The sequence below is a fragment of the Chlorocebus sabaeus genome, chromosome 13 (genome assembly GCF_047675955.1).
Source record: "Chlorocebus sabaeus isolate Y175 chromosome 13, mChlSab1.0.hap1, whole genome shotgun sequence".
Lineage (NCBI taxonomy): Eukaryota > Metazoa > Chordata > Mammalia > Primates > Cercopithecidae > Chlorocebus > Chlorocebus sabaeus.
In genome coordinates, this window is record NC_132916.1 from 67,424,628 (window position 1) to 67,444,571 (window position 19,944).

Below are 19,944 nucleotides of genomic sequence, written 5' to 3' on the forward strand. Positions count from 1 at the left end.
ACCGATAGAAGTGAAAACATATTTTTAAATCCTGTATTTGCTTCCTTACTAATTTAGCAGAAATTTCAAAATGCCCCTTAATATTTTTATAATTTTGCATGGAAGGCATTGATGGTTCTTGTAGGAACAAACCAGCCAGCAACTTGGAAAAATAAGTTTTGAAGGATATAGATGTCTCGTCAATGAGAGTAAGCTCTGCAGCCTTTGCAAAGCTCAGTCCTCCATCCTTGTCTTTCCTTTCAGCCTCCACTCCCTGCTCTATGGCCCACTTCACAATTCCCTGAATTCCTCACACCCAAAGAAAATTAGACCTGCTAGGTCACTCACAAAGGTCAGAAGGAAAATAACCTATGGGAATTAATCCCAGTGGTAGGATTTCATGGCACCCAAATTTTTACATTTTAAAAGCATAAATGTAGGCTTTTCCTTCTGAAAATACAGAAAGTGACACTTTCAGTATTTGGGCCATGTCTGAGACCTCAGAACCCAGTGCAGTCAGTGGCTTCTTCCACTCCTGAGTAAGGCCAGACTTTCTGAGAACGCCCCCACACTGACCTTCATTTTCCTTGTATATTTTTTTTGGCCTTATATCCTTCACTATGTAGTCTGCTCAGCAATCAAATCCACAATACAGAGTTCTTCCTAAAACAATATTTGTTACCTGAGTAAACTGCTTCCAAGCACTTGATGATGTAAGCTTGCCGGTTCCAGGCCTATGCATAGCAGCCAGAGTATAAATTTCTGCAGTGATTTTTTGCTTGGACCTCAGCAGAGCCAGTGTGGTCTTGGTGTTCAATCCTGATGGGTTTGGGTTACAGGAACTAATGCACCATGAAGCATAAACTGAGGATTTGAAGGTGGCCTGTTGCACATAACTGGGTTTTGTATAATTCAAGAAGCACCAACTCACAGTAGTTGTTGTCCGCAGACTGGGAAACTGAAGAATCTGCTGGAAATCTGCCATGTCCGTGAGAAGAAGAGTTGAATCTGCCACGTTCCCACTGGGGGCAGAGGCCATGCGGACCAGCATGCCAACAGGCCGCTTGTGGCCCTTCCTTTCCTCTTCCGGCTGACCATCTCCCGCTGGTAATGAAGAACTCTGTGGGCTCATGCTCATGTCCGATGCCGTCTCATCGATATCTAATTCATCTGAAGATTCTTTGCTTTCAGAAGGCCCACTGGACTTCTGCCCCAGAAGTGGTGCCTGGGAACCAGAAAGCATCTCCTTGCTGGGCGGGAATGGCTCCCTGGAAGACGGGCTAACAGAAGGATAGTCTTGAGATGAGGAGGGTGACAGAGAGGAGAAGGAAGATGACCCTGACTGCAAGCCATCTTTTGGCTCAGAAGCACACCCTTGTCGAACCAGCTGGGGTTTCTGGGGGCGGGAGAGGTCCTTTTTGATGTCTGAGTTGTTGAGCTCCACAGCACTAAGCTCCTCCACAATCTGTCCATACATCTTTTCTTCTTTGACCCTTTTCTGCTGCTTGGTTTCCATGAAGAGCTCCAAGCTACTGGCTGGAGAAAGCATTCGCTTGCTACCTCCCAGGGTGGCCACACTGTCAGAGGTGGAAGGTAAACACAAGGGGATTGAGGATTCTAAGCCGAGGGGTAAAGTCTGAGGTGCTTTCCAAATGGGGTACTTCTCCAAGCCAGCATGCTGCCCCAGCACCTGGGCAATGTTGAATCCTATCCCTTGCATGGCTGCATTGGTGACCAGTGTCCTTTGGGTCATATTCTCATCGACTTTGCATATGACAATGGCAGGGCTATTCTGCCCAAGTATCTGAGAAATGCTTGTGTACATGACACTTCCATAAGACGGTACGTGTGTTTGGATCCGAACAGGAACCACTGTTCCCGGGAGGGACTGCAAAGGCCCAGCATTTGCCGAGGCAAAATCTTCCTGAAGAACTTGCTCGGAGGGCGTTTCGGTTGACTTACTGCTCTGGTCTGATGGAAACTTTGGAAGAAGGTTCTTTGGGTGTAGCCCTGATGCTCCTGAATAACACGGGTAGGTCTGCTCTTTCGTGTGCGCATACTCAGCAGGTTTCTTTCCAGTGTTCCCTGCCACATGCTCTAAGGGATAGCTCGAATGGATTTCTGTCTGAAAAGAGGGCTTGCCATAGCTCTTCTGAGGGGGCTGAGCAAAGGGATGTGGGAAATGCGCCTGCCACCAGGGAGGCTGCTGAGCTGGTAAATGAACCATACAAACTGTAGGATATTGAAACTGAAACAAGGCATTCTGGATTGGAGAAAATGGAATTGTCTCTTGATGTGGAAATAAGTGTGGCTGTTCAGGTAAGTGTTTGCTTGTCATATAGGATGTTGGTTGGATCAAGGGATTTCTCAAAGATTCCTGACTGTCCATGTGCATGATCTGTGGTTGGGCCAGGTGCAGTGGCCCTGAGCTCAGCGGGGGACAAGGACCCACCACCTGCTTCCCTGGGTCCTCTTGCTGAAGAGGAGGCAGCACAGCAGGCGGGCCATGGTGCCACGCGGACCGGAGGCCAGCATGCAGGTGCTCCAGCTGCTCCTGCTTCACACTCTGATCCATGCCGGCCTCACCCTGGGCGATTTCTGGGGAGCCACTGAAGGAAGCTTGCCGCACCAGAAAGCATTTCTTCCTCTCCCTGGACGGTGATACCGTGGAGGCTGCCACTCCCGACACAGGAGCATGGGACAGATTCCCATAATCAAATGATTTGCTGCGAACTTCTGGGACTTCTGCTGGGTGAGGACAAGGCATCTGCTCTGATGAGCAGCGTCGCATCTCTTTCTGGTGGTGATGGCCTGGGACAGACAATGAGTATGAACCAGCAGGGACAGTCAGAAACTCTGAATGCTTCCCAAACTCATCCTGCTTAGGAAGTGCAGAAAGCTTACTGATTTCTTCTCTTTCAAAAGACATGGAGAAACTGGAGCTGTGAGACAAGTTGCTTTCTTGACTGGGGCTGCGGGAGAGGCCTGTGCCTGTGGATTCAAAGCTGGACTCCCCTGAGGAGTGCTCCATATCGGCAAGTCGCAGACGCTTCTTTTTGGGTGGCAATTTCTCCGCGGGGAGCTGGGAAAGAGTCTCACTTCTCTGGGGCCACTGAAATTCTTCCACAGGCTTCTCTGGCTCTTTGCTCTGGGCTTCTTTCTCCTTCTCGGGTTTATCAGGCTCCTCGGTCACTCGAATCTCAGGAACCTGGATGTTGTGTTGCCGAACTAGCCTGGGCTGTGTGTGATAGGACGGCTGCTGCACCTGCTGAGATGGAGAGGGTTTCCCCCCACTTTCTGCACCATCCCCGGGTGGAGCCCACTCAGGACTCACTGGGGCTTCTGAAATCTCACTGTCACAAGTCTCTGAAGGGGAAGGGGCTTTATCCTGTGTGCAAGCCACAAGTTCGGCTGACTCAGATCTTTCAAATGAATTGGGTCGGCTCAGCGAGTTGGTGTGCTGAATCACAGAAATCACATTTCCAGGAGGTTTCCTGCCCCCTAGGTCTGACATCTTGTCTGAATCAATGGCTGAAGGTGACTCCTCTGACACAAGAGATGGACTTCCGGGCTGCAGTTGGGGCCGACATGGGTCAAAGCGTTCCGTGTGACCATGAGAAAGGTTTTCGTGTCCAGCCACGGCAAATCCACTCCTGACTCCTTCCTGCATCTGCAGTTTGGGGTCATAATCGGAAGCCATGATGCCCATGGGAGTGCTTACGATGCTGCTGCAGATCATGGGGGTGTCCTCTTCATCCCCTACGCTCTTCTCTTTCCGGCGTTTCCTGTTTTCACAGGTAGTTCCAAACATGCTTGGTACTCCCTGCAATGGCACCGCAGGATCCATGAAATATTCTCCACCATGTTTTAAAGAACTCAAGCAGGAAATGTCCCTGTAGCCTTGCTTTGGTGTTTCAGAGTCCTCCCACTTCTTATAGGGTTTCCGACAGACGTCATAGTCATACGCAACCCTGTCCCCAGGAGACAATTTCTTTTCCTTCAGGGATGAACTGCTGACACCCTTCAACATCCTGCCATGGTGCTCGACCTCCACATGGCCCTCCTGTACTGAAGGCAGTTCAAATGCTGCTTGTCTTCTTAGCATGCGCTGAGGGGGTATGCCCACGGTCCCTGGATAGAATACATCGTCGGAACCAGTCATCCTTTCGTCAAATGAGTGACTTCCTCTCAAAGAAGGAGGAATAGTTAGATTAGTTGCTGAAGAAGTTGGCATTGAGTTGCTTCTAATAAGGGGTGAAGAGTCTACAGGAGCTTCTAAGAGAACCGGGTTACTGCCTTGGAAGTTTGCTGGATAAAGTTTTCCTTCATTCCTGATAGATGATGGAATCATCTGGGGTTGTCTAGACTCACTGTTGAACTTAGTGGATTTCAGCATGCTCGTTTGACTGGGGTCGACGTCTCCCTTGCTTGGGATCAGCTGTGAAACAGGATCTTCAAACATCTTGACATCCAACCTGGTGTTTACGTGAGGTAATGGTTCCATTATGCCCTTCCTACCCATTGCGGCACGCTCCTGACTTGTGGTTGTAACACTGAGTGCATTTCTCGGACTAAGCCGACAGTATTTTCCAAAGATGATTTCTTCATAAGACTTTGCATTTGTGTTGGGAGGGCTTATTTGCTGCTCAGCACTTTCTGAGCGAGAAAAGTAACCAGAATCAGTGCTTCCTTTACTGTGCGGGCTCAGAAGGTTGAGCGATGGCTCAGAATCTTGTCCTTTTTTCTCTGACAGTCTTAGTGCAAGTTTCTGTTTGACTGTGTGCGAATCATCAGCCTTAGTATTTAAAGATGGATTTGGTAGCATATCAGGGCCCATATACTGAGAGCTTTCATTAGGGAGAGGAATCCCACTTTTAGGAATAATCAAAATCGGCACCTTCATTGGACCTCCCAGTGATTCTTCCAATGACCCATGATAGCCACCTCTGTTGGCAATGTCCAGTGGGATGGGTGGGCCAGGACTCATTTTGTCAGAAGCCTCAGCAAATAAAGAACTCTCCTCATCTGTGTCTGTACTCTGTTCACCATCTGAATGTATTTCTGCTTCTACATCAATAAAACCAGCCTCTAGGTCCAATTTAGATACAGCTGACTCTGTGAAAGGTACTAATCCTGCCTTAATTGCATGGGCATGTGACTTCCTGTGCTTGTACAAATTGCTCTTTGTCTTGAAAGAGAAACCACAAGGTATACATGGATATGGCCGCTCCCCAGTATGGGACCTGATGTGTTTTTTCAGTACGCTAGGTTTGGCACACGCTCTGCTGCAGTAAGGGCAAATGTACTTGCCAGGCTTTTTGGGTTTGTGCTCTTTCTTGTGAGCCTCTTCTGCCTGTTCGATACTTTTCTGGGAGTATTGGCTATAAGCAGGGTTCAGACTTGAAATCTTTTTTCTAGGATAACCACCACTGTGGCCATGTATAGGAAAAGGAAATAAGTCCTCGGAGGCAACGGATGGCAAAGGGCCAGGGAAAAGCCACGGAGGACCTTCGAGGCTCTGATGTGGCTTGGTGCTGTGCATGACCCCCTGTGGCAATGAGTGCTGAGGGAAAGAGAGTGAGTGTTGGCATGAGTAAGGACTCGGACGATGCGGTGGATATTGCTTCTCTGTGACTTGCTGCACCACTTCACTAGGGGAGGCCAGTTTCCCAGAACCAAACAGTTGTGCTGATGCTGTGTTTCCGATTTGCTCAGGCTCTATTTGTGGTTGCCGCTGTCCTTCTTGACTGCCAAAAGTGCTCATCTTAATAACAGCCGATTGTTCCTGTCTCCATCTACCTGATGCTTTATCAGTTTCTCCAGACCTTGAGGTAGCCTTTTGTCCTAGAGCTGTGTCCCCAGTGTCCATTTTGTTACACAAGGTCTTAAGTGCTAGTTCCCCTGAAAGCGGTGCAGACTCATGGAGTATCTCCAAAGCTGTGCTTCTTAAAGCTTGGTTGCTTCCATGTTCCAAGGGGTCTGCAAACTTGCTGATTGCTCCTTCTCTTTGGAACCTTCCACACGCACACCACAGTCGATGGGCATTAGATAGTAATGTCCTTGGACCAGGGCTATAACACAGTTCTCTCCATTGTAGAAATGTCCATCCAAAAGCTAAGTGCAAATCTATAAAGATTTCTTACGGCATTTGAAAATTTTCAACTAGGATGAAATTGGGATGATGAATAGTCTAGAAGAAATTTTGCCCATCAACTAGAGCAAAGTTCAATTGCCAGTTTCACTAAGATAAAATGACCTGAAGAAAAAGAAAATACAAAGAGATTGTCATAACAGTTCCAAATAAGAAACCAAAAAAAAAAAAAAAAAACCTAACTAACCAACCAGAAATCAGATAAATTTGAAATGCTTCTTACTCCAAGGAATTATTTTTATTGAGATTACATTAATTCCACAATTAAAATATATTAATTTCAAACTCAGCATTAAATGTAAGTCTCTTCCATGTTTGAATTTTGGTCACTCTTTTAAATATCTTTAACTTTAGAAAAATATCCTTGATGGATATTATCTACAAAAGTATAAGATTTTAGAAAGCCCCATTAAAAAAATTAGAGCTATTCCTAACCAAGTTTTATGATTTGTATGCCAAAGTGTATTACAGATCTCTATATAGGGATATGCTTTATAGCTTAATACAAAAAATATGTGGCCAGGCATGGTGGCTCACTCCTGTAATTCCAGCACTTTGGGAGGCTGAGGCAGGTGGATCATGAGGTCAAGAGACCGAAACCATCCTGGCCAACATGGTGAAACCCCGCCTCTCCTAAAAATACAAAAATTAGCTAGGTGTAGTGGCATGCACCTGTAGTCCCAGTTACTCGGGAAGCTAAGGGAGGGGAATCGCTTGAACCCGGGAGGCGGAGGTTGCAGTGAGCTGACATCATGTCACTGCACTGCAGCCTGGCAACAGAGCGAGACTCCATCTCAGAAAAAAAAAAAGCCATATACATGTTATACATTAATATAAAATATAAATATAACAGTATACATATAAGCATACATATATAAAATACATGTTTTATAAAATTCATAAAGTATTATATATTACTATAAAGTATAGCTTTATTTTACAGCTTAAAATCAGTGATTAGTGAAATGACATCAAGGCTGTAAGAATCAGATGTCACAGAAATTTGGAAAAGATAAAAGGGTGCATCTAAACAAAACAATTATAAAGTCTTCTTAATATGGAAAGCAAAGCATATTTATAGGACAGTTTAAAAATTAAATGATTACCTGAACAGTTTAGAGCTCTCATGGGCATGATTGTCCTGACGCTTCCTGGATACAAAATAAATGCAGTTAGGACAAATTGTTCCATTAAACCATACCATTGATATATACAAATACAAATTCCAATTTCCAGTTCATTATATAAAGGGTTCACAAAGCTATGTACCCTAAAACAAAAGCTAGAAACTGTTTCAGAAAGCATTACACCAGAAGAGTAAACCTTATATTGACACTGTGACTCAAAAATAACTCAGAGAAAATATTATAAAAACATCATGGTAATATTTTCTAAGATATACAATTATTATTATCAAATGTCTTAGTTATTTAAATGTAATCAGCCTAGTTCTAATTCCCTAGATACTAAAAGTTGAGAATAGTGGGAATTTTTTGTTTTGTTTTTTGAGACAGAGTCTCACTCTGGTGCCCAGGCTTGAGTACAGTGGTGGAATCACTGTTCACTGCAGCCCTGACCTCCCTGAGCTCAGGCGATCCTCGCACCTTAGGCTCCTAAGTAACTGGGACTAAAGGTGTACACCACTACACCCATCTAATTTTTGTACTTTTTGTAGAGATGAGGTCTTGCCATATTGCCCAGGCTGGTCTCAAACTCCTGGGCTCAAGCAATCTTGGTCTCCCAAAGTATTAGGATTATAGGTGTGAGCCACCTCACCTGGCTGAAAATAGTGGGTTTTTTTGTTTAGTTTTTTTTTTTTTTTTTATTTTCCTGATAGGTTTGAATGTTTATGTTTAAAAAGAATAAATTTCCTTTTGAGGAAATTTACATAATGGCAAAGTGAAGGAGTCCTCTAGATGAGGGCCTATGGTTCAGGAAGACTTGACAACTAAGTAATCGTTCAATTTTAAGTGAATACTTGACTTCCTTAAGGCAGTGTTCAATGAGGTACCCAGAGGATTCTGAGAACTTCAATGATAAACTGTATCAACTGTCATAAAACCTCAGATGTTTCCTTGGTAGGCAATGTGTCAGTTTATCAAAATAAAAAAGATCATACACATTGACCTAGAAATTCCACTGCTGGAAATATATCCTTACAGGTGTCCTTGTACAAGCGCACACTAATATATGTACAAGAACTGCTTAAATAAATTATAGCTCAATTATAAAACTGAGGCATTTGAAAGAAAGTACAGCTATAAGTGCCAATATAGAAACTTGTTCAGGGAATAGTAACATTAAATGCAAGAAAAGCTTATTGCACCCTAGTATGAAGACACATTGTTAATCCTATGGGTGAAAAAGAGGAACAATTGATCAACAGAAAATTCCTGTGAGGATGCCAGACAGCATGGACACCAGCCTGATCAACATAGAGAAACTCCGTCTCTACTAAAAATACAAAAAATTAGCTGGGCGTGGCGGTGCATGCCTGTAATCCCAGCTACTTGGGAGACTGAGGCAGGAGAATTGTTTGGACTCGGGAGGCAGAGGTTTCACTGAGCCAAGATGGAGCCATTGCATTCCAGCCTGGGGAACAAGAGCAAAACTCCATCTCAAAAAAAAAAAAAAAAAAAAAAAAAAAAAAAAAAAAAAAAGTGGAACCTGGGATTCAGAGGAAAAGCAAAGAAAGGATTTTTACCTTTCACCTCATGACTTTCAGTAAGTTTAATTTTTGTTTATGTTTCTTAACATGAGCATGTTTATCTTTTTAAATAAAACACTGGTTAATAATTTTTAAAAATGCTACCATGCAGACGTACTGCAGATTCCTAAAGCAAAACTCAAATAGTAGTCTTACTTCCATGGGCAATTTTCTCCCTAACATAGAATTTGACTGTGATGATGATGATGAGAGAAGTTGCACTTTGAAAGGGGAAAAACACCTGGAAATTCCCACAGGAACAGTAAGTCTTTGGGTGAGAAATCAGTAGCCCCCAGGTATTTGTAGTAAGACATCTGTACTCAAAGATTCCTTCTCTTAATGGCCATGAAGCCTAAGAGATTTGTAAAGCAGCAGTCCAAAAACTAAGCAAAGATATTAATTTCAATTTGCTAAAAAGTTTTGCTGTTGGATTTAATTTTTTACTGCGCAATAATTTTCTGTAGCATCCCTCTATAGAAAATGAGGCGAAAACTGAAGCAGAAGTGATGGCCTCATAATATTCCAATGCAAATTTACTTCTGTCAATTCCAGGAACCATGCTAACAAGAAGAAGACACAATGTTGATTCTGAATTGGCTGACTGTGTTTAATTAACTAAATATTTAAGGTTCATGTAGACACAGCCTCTGTCAGATTTGCAGAGGTAAATAATATCCTTTAAAACGGAAGTATGCTACATCTCCAATTCAAGACAAGCATGAGTGAATCCTCAATTAGGACTCAGAGTTTGAAGTGAGTAATTTCTAAGTTACTTTTCAGATTTAATACTGTATCATGGTATTGATCTATGCATGCAGTTCCACTGTTCATTATAACAATGATAATGGCTGTCATTTACTATATATTTACTATGGGCTGACACATACTGTTAAAGAGTTTCATGTACATTGTCTTATTTTATCTTCATTATACCCCTATGCTAAGGGTATTATTACACCTATTTTAGAGTTGAGAATGATTCTTAGAGAGGTTGGGTTTCAGAACCAAAATTCAGATCTAAATTTGATGACTTCTAAGTCTAGGAGGACTCACCACCATTCTCCATTAAGTTTTATTCCAACTTAAAATAATACATCTTCAATAACATCTTCACCTAAATATTTTCACTTAACTTTAATATGTGAAATGTCTCAACTTTTAATGGTTCTGAGAGAATATAAATGAGCTCTGCATGTTTGTAGTACAAAAAAATGGCCCCAAAATGCCATTTCCTGGAAATAAAAAGTCCATAATTTAAATAATGTTCAAAATATGTATATTAAGTATTAATGAGAACAGCTTCTTGTAAGACTGTAATGAAGTCTCATGACAGACTGTTTTCTTTTGTTCTTTGAAAATCATTACCTTCTTTTTTTAGAGGAGGGGTCTCACTTTCTTGTCCAGGCTGGACTCAAACTCATGGGCTCAAGGGATCCTCTGGCCCCTGCTTCCCAAGTAGCTCCCAAGCCACTGTGCCCAGCTTGGAAATCATTAGTTTTAAGGAAAATAAGAACCTTACAAGTGAAAATCAGGTATGTATCATTTTCTATCTTTTGGTTGACACAGAATATATAATTTTGCTCAAAACATAAACTTCAGGGACTGGGCATGGTGGCTCACGCCTACAATCCTAGCACTTTGGGAGGTGGAGGCAGGTAGATCGCTTGAGCTTAGAAGTTCGAGACCAGCCCGGGAGAAACTCCATCTCTACAAAAAAATACAAAAATTAGCTGGGTGTGGTGGCATGTACCTGTAGTCCCAACTACTCAGGAGGCTGAGGTGGGAGAATCACTTGAGCCCAGCAGGTCGAGGCTGCAGTGAGCTATGATTGCAGTACTGCACTCCAGCCTGGGGAACAGAGTGAGACTCTATCTCAAAGCAAACAAAAAACCAAAACAAAAACAGCATAAACTTCAAGTAATAAGTACATACAATTTTATAAAAAACAGGGCTGGAATAATTTATTTCATAAGTTATTCCATAAAATATAATGTTTTCACTTAGCAATGAGGTAATACCTTTATAAATCAGACATTTAATTTTTATGGTTTAAAATAATAAAACTATTCTTATACACTAAGGGCATATCATCTAGTAGATGCATCAAATAAAATTCAGAAATAATATTCTGCTACCAGAGAATACACCAGAAGGTGAAAAAAAGTGACTTATATAAAATTCAAAATCAGATATCCCATGGTCAGAACAAAACATGTCTAGACCATTAAGTTAACTGTTTAATTTTTAGGAGAAGGAGGATAATCAGAAAAAAGTCTTATCTATCATTTTATTTTAAAAAATCAATTTTGCTAAGTTTAACATAGGATCTTTCTATATTCCAGCAGCACTTATTATCCAGAAAGTTTTTAAGATTCAAAACCTTAACTCAATTATGCAAATAGCTTCTGTCAAGAAAATCTCTTCCTTCTAAATTTCTAAGACAAGCCTACCCAAGATGCCCCACCATTCTACCAGGAAGCTAGATGATATCCCACGCCATGCTTTCCCTCCTGGGTTGTGCCGGAAGAGCGTCCATCTTTGTGCCTAAGCTGGAGGTCCCAGCCCTACAGGGATCCCTCCTCTGATTCACAATGTCTAGTTTTTCACTTCAGTGGAAGACTTACTAGGGAACTAGAAATCATGCTTATTTCACATGAACCTTTCATATTTGATTTGAAACATGTTTGAGGATGTCTTTTTCTCTCCAACACTATCCTTGGGGAACCTTTGACTAACTACTGTCCATAAAATCACGTCTCTTCTTGGAGTTTCTGAGATATACAGAGAAAGGTAGGTGGGAGAGAAAGTGAGTGATGGCTTCTTTTTGGAATTTATTGATCATATTTATGAACCATTAAAAATAGGGACTATTTGTATTAGTCATTTTTCTACAGCTGCTTTATCCTGGAAACTGAAAAGATTCTGCAATGGAAATTGTATGCATCATAATCTATTACTGAACATGGCATGACTTTCTCTTTAAAAACGAGCAGGATTTGGGAGGGTTTGAAAGTTTCTCTGCTACTCCACTCAAATTATACTGAGGAAAAGAAATTCACTTTAAAAACAATTGGGTTTTCCAAGTTTAATTCAAGGTTAGATAATGGCATTTGTCTTGTTTTGTTAGGTGACACTTTTACTAAGCAACCTAACTCTTCCAAATGACATAAATTCGTGAGCTTGCATTTTATTACTAAAATGTATAAAAATGCTTACAGATAAGAAAACATTTTAATAAGTATGTTAGAGAAGGAAATCTATATTAAATGAATCATTAAGTCTAGGAAAATACTTTCTTTGGACTTCATAATATTATTATAAATCATTAAATGTACCATTGTATCTACCTGCAATTTTAGTTTAATTTCTTCAACAGAGATCTACTTAGAACTATAAAGATCTATAGTAATATGGTTAATTATAGCTACAGCATTTCTCTATGACTGTGTAGAGTCAATTCATTTTTCAGATTCTCTAATAGTCCATTAAAAATATATACCAGGTTTCCTAATCAATTGATACATCAAAAAATGCAGTAGGAGAGTAATTCTCATATGCAAACAGTGAGTTATCACTTTATTCACTGATATTTCCTTTTATGGTAACCAAACCCACACAAAGTCATTTTTGGCACCCACTGCCAACAAAGGAGCGGAATTCCAAATACAGTTTTGCATTCACAGTTAAAATTTTCTCTAGTGGGTTTTGAGTGCTATGAAAGGAGTAAGATAATTGACTGGATAATAAAACTCAGGGGATATGACTCTGGGTTTCCTGTGGATACTGCTACAGCCCACAGGAGTCCTCCAGTCAATAAAGACAGACATTGTCTGGCAGGCTCATCACACTTTTCAGAGGGGGATCATGTAAACAAAGAGATTACCTCTGCATGGCTATTTCGGTGGTAATGGAACTAAAGGAACTGAAGTGAAAGAAAATATTACAGGGAAGAGCTGGCATTCTTCTAGAAGTGTGCCCTCTCCTTTGGCCACACTTCAGAGTCCCACTCAAATAAGTTTGGTACCCAGTTAAATAATGTCCTCAGACAAGCTCCCAAAGGAAAGACACAGAAACAGCCTCCTGGATGGACCTCCTCAGAGGTCTCTTCAGGATAACGACTGGGTGGGATTGGCAGGAAGACAGGCTTGCTCTGCAGAAGAATAAAGACCTACAGTACCCGAGGTTGTCAATCTGGGATGTTTTGCTTAGAAAAACATTATCTCAGAAAAAACTTTACCTCAGGAAATTAGTCATTACTTGAGTGGTGGCAAAAGTCAAGTGAGCATTAAATAATGACATCCTAAATAATGACGGTATAAAATGACTGGCAGCAAACACAGCTTCTCCACTTCCAACATTTAAAAAATAAAACATTTTTTAAAATGTAAATGGTCACTTGCTCTTTTCTTGAGGATTTGGTGGTATGACACTTATAAACATTTGGTCTTTTCTTGAGGATTTGGTAGTATGACACTTGTAAACAAAATATGTGTCTTATGGTAATAATTAGTGAATGACATTTTAGAAGGGACATCATTGTGTTTGTTATTAAAATGCCATAGATCAATTGTAAAATCTTTAAAAAACGCATGAACACCTAAGGGCATCGTAGTGGTAACACTGATCCCACGAGTCACTTAGACACTCATTGCCCAACCACCGCTCAGAGCACACATGCTCAGAGAGTATGGGATGAGGGAAAAAAGGAACTACCAAGAAAGAAGGCATGACGAGTGCCAGAGTCCAGCTGAATAAAGACTTATTTCCATAGGAGGATTTTTTAAAAGGTACCTTCCTGAGAGCCAAATTCATTATAAAGGCTTCTTTTAGTAAAAATTCCCATAACAACCTCAGTTCCCTCCAAAATGAGCAAGTTGCCATTATATGGATAAAACTATATTATATATAATCCTGCCAAGCAATACAGAAAATTTTTGGAGAAAAGTAAAAATATTGTGATGATCATCCTCTAATTTGATGTAATTAAAATCTAGTTTGATATTTAAAACCTAATGAGAAACAATCGTATTTTTCAATGTGGGCTGCAATGCAGGCATCATTGTATATATTTGTAGAGTTTGCCTATTTAGTCAAGATATTTTTGATTTATTTTGACTACAGCATGTTGCTTTTAATATTTTGTTATACCTTTTAAAATAATTTTTTAAATTGTGATTTCACCTTTCTACTGAGATGTTTTCTCATTATATAGCAAAAGTTATTAGGATTTACTAAGTAGAGTCTCACATGAATATAAACTTTGTCAGAAATAAATTCTGTGAAATAAAGCTATTTTAATTATAACAATGATAAATAATTATAATTAAGACTGGTGGGCCGGGCATGGTGGCTCACGCCTGTAATCCCAGCACTTTGGGAGGCCGAGGTCAAGAGATCGAGAACATCCTGGCCAACATGGTGAAACCCTGTCTCTACTAAAAATACAAAAATGAGCCAGGCATGGTATCAAGTGCCTGTAGTCCCAGATACTTGGGAGGCTGAGGCAGGAGAATCACCTGAACCCAGGAGGCAGAGGTTGCAGTGAGCCGAGATTGTGCCTCTGCACTCCAGCCTAGCTAGCGACAGAGCAAGACTCCGTCTCAAAAAAAAAAAAAAAAAAAAAAAAAAAAAAAAAAAAAAAAAAAAAGACTAGTCTACTATGAAAAACAAAATACAACAAAACAACACTTTTCTCTCTAGATGGAAAATATATTGTTTCCTCCCTGATTTGATGACAAAATCAGTTTATATATGAGCCCATGGTCAGCCAAAACAGCTTTTCAAGTTTAATGTAACACGAGAATAAGAATAAATAAATTTTAGTTATTAACCTGTTATCCGCATATCAAAAAACTGCATCACAACCGTCTTTGATTTCCAAGATGCCAGCTCTCCTCACAGGAGCTCATGCACAACTTCTGGGAATCTAAAAGATGAACAAGAAGATTTAAAAGATGATGACACCTGTCATGAGTTTAATAAGCATGCTCATTCTTCTTCACCACAGAACCTACCTTCTTTTAGGAAAGAAAATTTGGAACTGGATCTCTCAATAAGCTATTTCCCCCCCTACAAGAAAGAATTTCCTTTCTTTTAACATAGTTTAAATCTTTTGAATAAATACTTGTATTTAAAAGGAATTCCCTGTAACAGTGAAATGCTAGAGTTAAAACTTCAAGTATCAGAACTAGAAATTGTGTCATTGTAGTCCATGATACGGTTCTGCCATAAAGCTGAGATTTCCAAAGAACATCTTTTTTTTTTTTTTTTTTTAATTATACTTTAAGTTCTAGGGTACATGTGCATAACATGCAGGTTTGTTACATATGTATACTTGTGCCATGTTGGTGTGCTGCACCCATCAACTCGTCAGCACCCATCAACTCGTCATTTACATCAGGTATAACTCCCAATGCAATCCCTCCCCGCTCCCCCCTCCCCGTGATAGGCCCCGGTGTGTGATGTTCCCCTTCCCGAGTGCAAGTGATCTCATTGTTCAGTTCCCACCTATGAGTGAGAACATGCGGTGTTTGGTTTTCTGTTCTTGCGATAGTTTGCTGAGAATGATACTGGGTATATACCCAAAGGATTATAAATCATGCTGCTATAAAGACACATGCACACACATGTTTATTGCGGCACTATTCACAATAGCAAAGACTTGGAATCAACCCAAATGTCCATCAGTGACAGACTGGATTAAGAAAATGTGGCACATATACACCATGGAATACTATGCAGCCATAAAAAAGGATGAGTTTGTGTCCTTTGTAGGGACATGGATGCAGCTGGAAACCAAAGAACATCTTTAGGTGTATCAGCAACTAAACTTCGCAGGTGAAGTCTTAGATAACCTCGTTGTAAATTTGTTTCTATAGTTTATTTCAGCAATGTTATAGTTTGTGCTAAAATTAAATTCTGAAATAGGAATCCAAACCCAACCAAAGCAAAATTCAGACTTTCCAAAGTCTAGTAAGTAATGAAAAAAGGAACTTTTGATATGTAGAATTAATATTTATTCAAGTATGATCCAAAGAAATGCATGGAAGGTCAAACTACCTAATCCAAATAGATTAATCAATGATCTTAACAGAGTTTATCTCCCAGTGTAAAAGACCTACTTAAAAATATTTACCCATAATTGTATATTTGTTATTTTTTTTTAAATTGCTCTTTCTTCCTGACAAGTTACTACAAAACTCTTGTAAGAATAACTAAAGCATTAAACAACAGTTAAAATGTGCTTTCCTGCAGTACCACTTCATGTGAACATTCAAAGTGTTTAAAGGAAGTAGTTTGCTTTAGTTTCCCCCTCATTTCTGCACATCACTGCGGTAGCACTTCAGGACACCCTGTGCACTTGAGACATGAATCATTATAAGCAAGTAGGCCCACTCGGTTCCTCAAAAGACACAAAAGGTGCAAAAATAGCTTCTGCAATTGAAGGAAGAACCACGTCAGTAACCAGATGAATGTGGGTGGTCACATAAGATTCTGGTGCTGCAAAGGGCAAATTATTAAGCAAATGCTAGATTTATTTTCTTTTTTAAACTTTATTCTTCTTGCCTGAAATCAACGCTTTGCTGGTACCCAAAGTGACACCTGACAAGGTCTACTATTCTCAAAATTGAAACTTTCATCAACGCTAAAAGGTATGATTCATTAACATAGAAGGAATAGAGGCAATATCCTAAAAAATACACATTTTCTATAAGATAATTAACTGTAGGTTTAACACACTAAATATCACATCTTTTTTAAAAAATCAAATAAAAGCACTTCAAAAAACACCACAAAAACTATAATCTAGTCTAAAGTAAAGCATGGCATTCCTCAAAAAAAAAAAAAAAAGAAAGAAAGAAAGAAAGAAAGAAAAAAGAAATCACTGAGTTATTTTCTACTCCAAACAAAATACACCCAAGACATAAATGGGCCAATGTTCTAAAGAGACAGATATTTATAGGGAGCCTTAACTTGCAGTAGTCAATGACTACCTCTGACTGGTAATCTCACAGTCACCAAATTAAGAGGCAAGAAGGTAAAAGAAGAGCTTAATTTTCAGTAGGCCAGCTAATCTCCCTTCCCCTACAGAAATCATCATTCCTACCAGCAGCATCCACAGGCAAAACAGAGCACGTGAGTGCCCCCCAACAAGCTGTGATGGGACAGCATTCCCAGTTCTGACTCGCTTTTCCAGTCTTACTTTCTAAGATGATGGCTACTGGAAATGGTAAACATTCCTTTCATGACATGTACATGTATTTGAAATTATAGATTACAGATGATCCCCCATTTTACCTGGTAAGAGGATTCAAAAACTGGTTCTGTTGCATCACTCATGACCTTTTAAATGTTTGGGTTTCTCTTGAAGAAGATAATGGTAATCATGTTATACTTATCTTTACCTTACAGAAAGTTCCAGATAATTAGTGTGATTTTAAAGCAAAGATGCAAATGATACTAACATGAAAGATACGATATCAATTTCGGCATTTCTGCACAAATCATTTTGTTATAAATCGAAATCAGTAATGGCCTCTACATGGGACTTGGTTATTGTTATTATTGAAATGGAGATATGGAGATGCCATCTCAGAAATTTATTTTTTGCATTAATTTTAAGTGAGTTTTTGTGTCTTTATTTCTCCATCAAAATAAAAGAAAAACCTTTCATCAAACAGCTCTTGAGAATGTATTATGACAACTCATGCTCCTATTCTCAAGAAATCAACAGTTGACATAGTATGTTATTAAAGAAATGGACTAAAGGAGGAAAGATGATTATTTCTTTAACTTTGCTTTTAGGTTGTTAGATTCATAAGAACTTACCAGGTAATGAAACCTTAATATTTAATAAAACAAACAAGTTTTTGGAAATAGTGCTAATGAATCTTGATAAATATCCCAAGGTCATTTAAAATTCCTTCCTAAATATGAGGTAAAAATTATATTTCACTGTACCACGTACAGGATGGTTTTTCTGTCGACCTGCAGATTGAAAGAGACCCTTGAAAATCTTTTCCAATCCTCCATCTCCTATTTGTAATAAACACTTGGAAGATTTGAGTATTACTGTTTCTATCCCAGTGGTTTCTCAGCCTTCCCATTCTTAGAAGAGAAAAAATCCTTGGCATTAGTTACTTGTTCTTGGATGCTTATGGGTTATTACTATTAAGCTAAGCAAGAGTCAAGCTACTGATTGATAGATGATAGATAGACATTTAAAAAATATCCATTGTTAGTGGGATTGTCTTTTTCCATTCTCTACTTTTCCAAATTGTTTCAAAACAAGTTATAGTTAATGCTTTAATATGACTCTTACATGAATCTAGCAAGAGGTGAAGGTTTCACTGGCAGAACTCGCAAGTACCTCCCATCGCCCTTGTTTTTTCTGAGGTTAAATAAATATACATTATATCACAATTTTAGGAGAAGAGCTGATAAGGTAAACCAGTTACACTTTAGATGAGCATTATTATAATTAAAAACAGTCATTATTGGCTGGGTGTAGTGGCTCACACATGTAATCCCAGCACTTTGGGGGGATTGCTTAAGACCAGGAGGTTGAGACCAGTCTGGGCAACATAGCAAGACCCTATCTCTGCAAAAAAAATTTAGGCAGGTGTGGTGGTGCACATCTGTAGTCCCTGTTACTTGGGAGGCTGAGGTGAGAAGATCATTTGAACCCAGGAGTTTGTGGCTACAGTGAGCTATAACTGCACCAGCCTGGGGGATAGAGTGAGACCCTGTCTCAAAAAAAAAAAAAAAAAAAAAAAAAAAAAAAAAATCAAAACAACAACAATGAAAATAATTCTTATAAAAATGGAAAAATGGCAAATAGGAACTGGAAACAAGATATGATAGCTTTATTTCTCAGTAAAAAGGAGTGTTTCAGTATTACATGTTTAAAAGAATGAACACTACTCTTCACTAGAGAAGAGACACTTTACTCTTATAGTAGAGAATAGAAAAAATTCAAAAGTAGCGACTAAAGATGGGAGAAGAGCACTGAAAGAGACATCAATGTTCAAGATATACTCCACCAATTTCACACGGTTTTTGTAGAGGCATCTTTTCCTCTCTACAAAAAAAAAAAAAAAAAAAAAAAAAAAAAAAGACTCTAAATGGGCCCATTGTTCCACTTTGGAGTGCCTAGAGTGGCAAAGAAAGAAGAGGCTGGGAAGGACTAGAGAAGGCAGGTACAGGATAGACAACACACATACACACACACACACACACACACACATACTGACAGGATAACTATAAGCTAGATCTTTAGAAATATTTTTGATATAAAGGTAATGAATGAGGTTGGTGATGAAATGTAAAAAAGAAAACATATTAAAGGGACATGACTAGGGAAAGAGAAACGTGGTAGTTTTGGAACATGGGGCAATTCATTCCCGGAACAACTCCGTAGAAGGTTTTGAAAAGCCAAGAAGGTGCGTGGAAAGAAGGATTCCCACAGAGTTTTCATAATAGGAGGCTGGGGCAAATTGAGTCCAAATTATCCAGAAACTGCCCATAAAAATGATACCAAAGCTACATATAGTCTATTGCTGATTCTCAGCAGGTAGTGCAGGAGCACAGAAAAGATAGGAAACAAAGCATTGCGTAAATTAAAACTAGTGAAAACAAACAAAAACAGGTAATGTGCATTAGAAATTGTAACTTAAGCCTCGGATTTCTGATTATTCTATGATACTTTAAGACATTTACTGAATGCCTACGATGTGCCAGAAATGGGCTATATTTACACAATACAGAAAAAGAAAAGACAAGCACTGCATTTAAGAGCTCAGAGCTGGCTGGGTGTGGTGGCTCACACCTGAAATCCCAGCACTTTGGGAGGCCCAGGCGGGCAGATCACTTGAGGTCAGGACTTCAGGACCAGCCTGGCCAACATGGTGAAACCCCATTTCTACTAAAAATACAAAAATTAGGCCGGGCATGCGGTGGCTCATGCCTGTAATCCCAGCACTTTGGGAGGCCGAGGCTGGCGGATCACGAGGTCAGGAGATTGAGACCATCCTGGCAAACACGGTGAAACCCCATCTCTACTAAAAATACAAAAAAGTTAGCCGGGCGTAGTGACGGGCGCCTATAG

At 39.8% G+C, this 19,944-nt stretch overlaps 1 protein-coding gene across 1 annotated transcript in view; it reads right to left on the bottom strand.

The window, feature by feature from the left end:
* HIVEP2 (HIVEP zinc finger 2) overlaps positions 1–19,944 on the bottom strand; it is an 87,992-nt gene that overhangs the window by 17,720 nt on the left and 50,328 nt on the right. Inside the window, exons 2-4 of the mRNA XM_038000794.2 lie at positions 14,669–14,763; positions 7,237–7,281; positions 662–6,235 (exon numbers count right to left, since the gene is read on the bottom strand). Coding sequence (XP_037856722.2) covers positions 662–5,848 — 5,187 coding nt within the window. The 5' untranslated portion in view covers positions 5,849–6,235; positions 7,237–7,281; positions 14,669–14,763. The remainder of the gene's footprint in view (positions 1–661; positions 6,236–7,236; positions 7,282–14,668; positions 14,764–19,944) is intronic.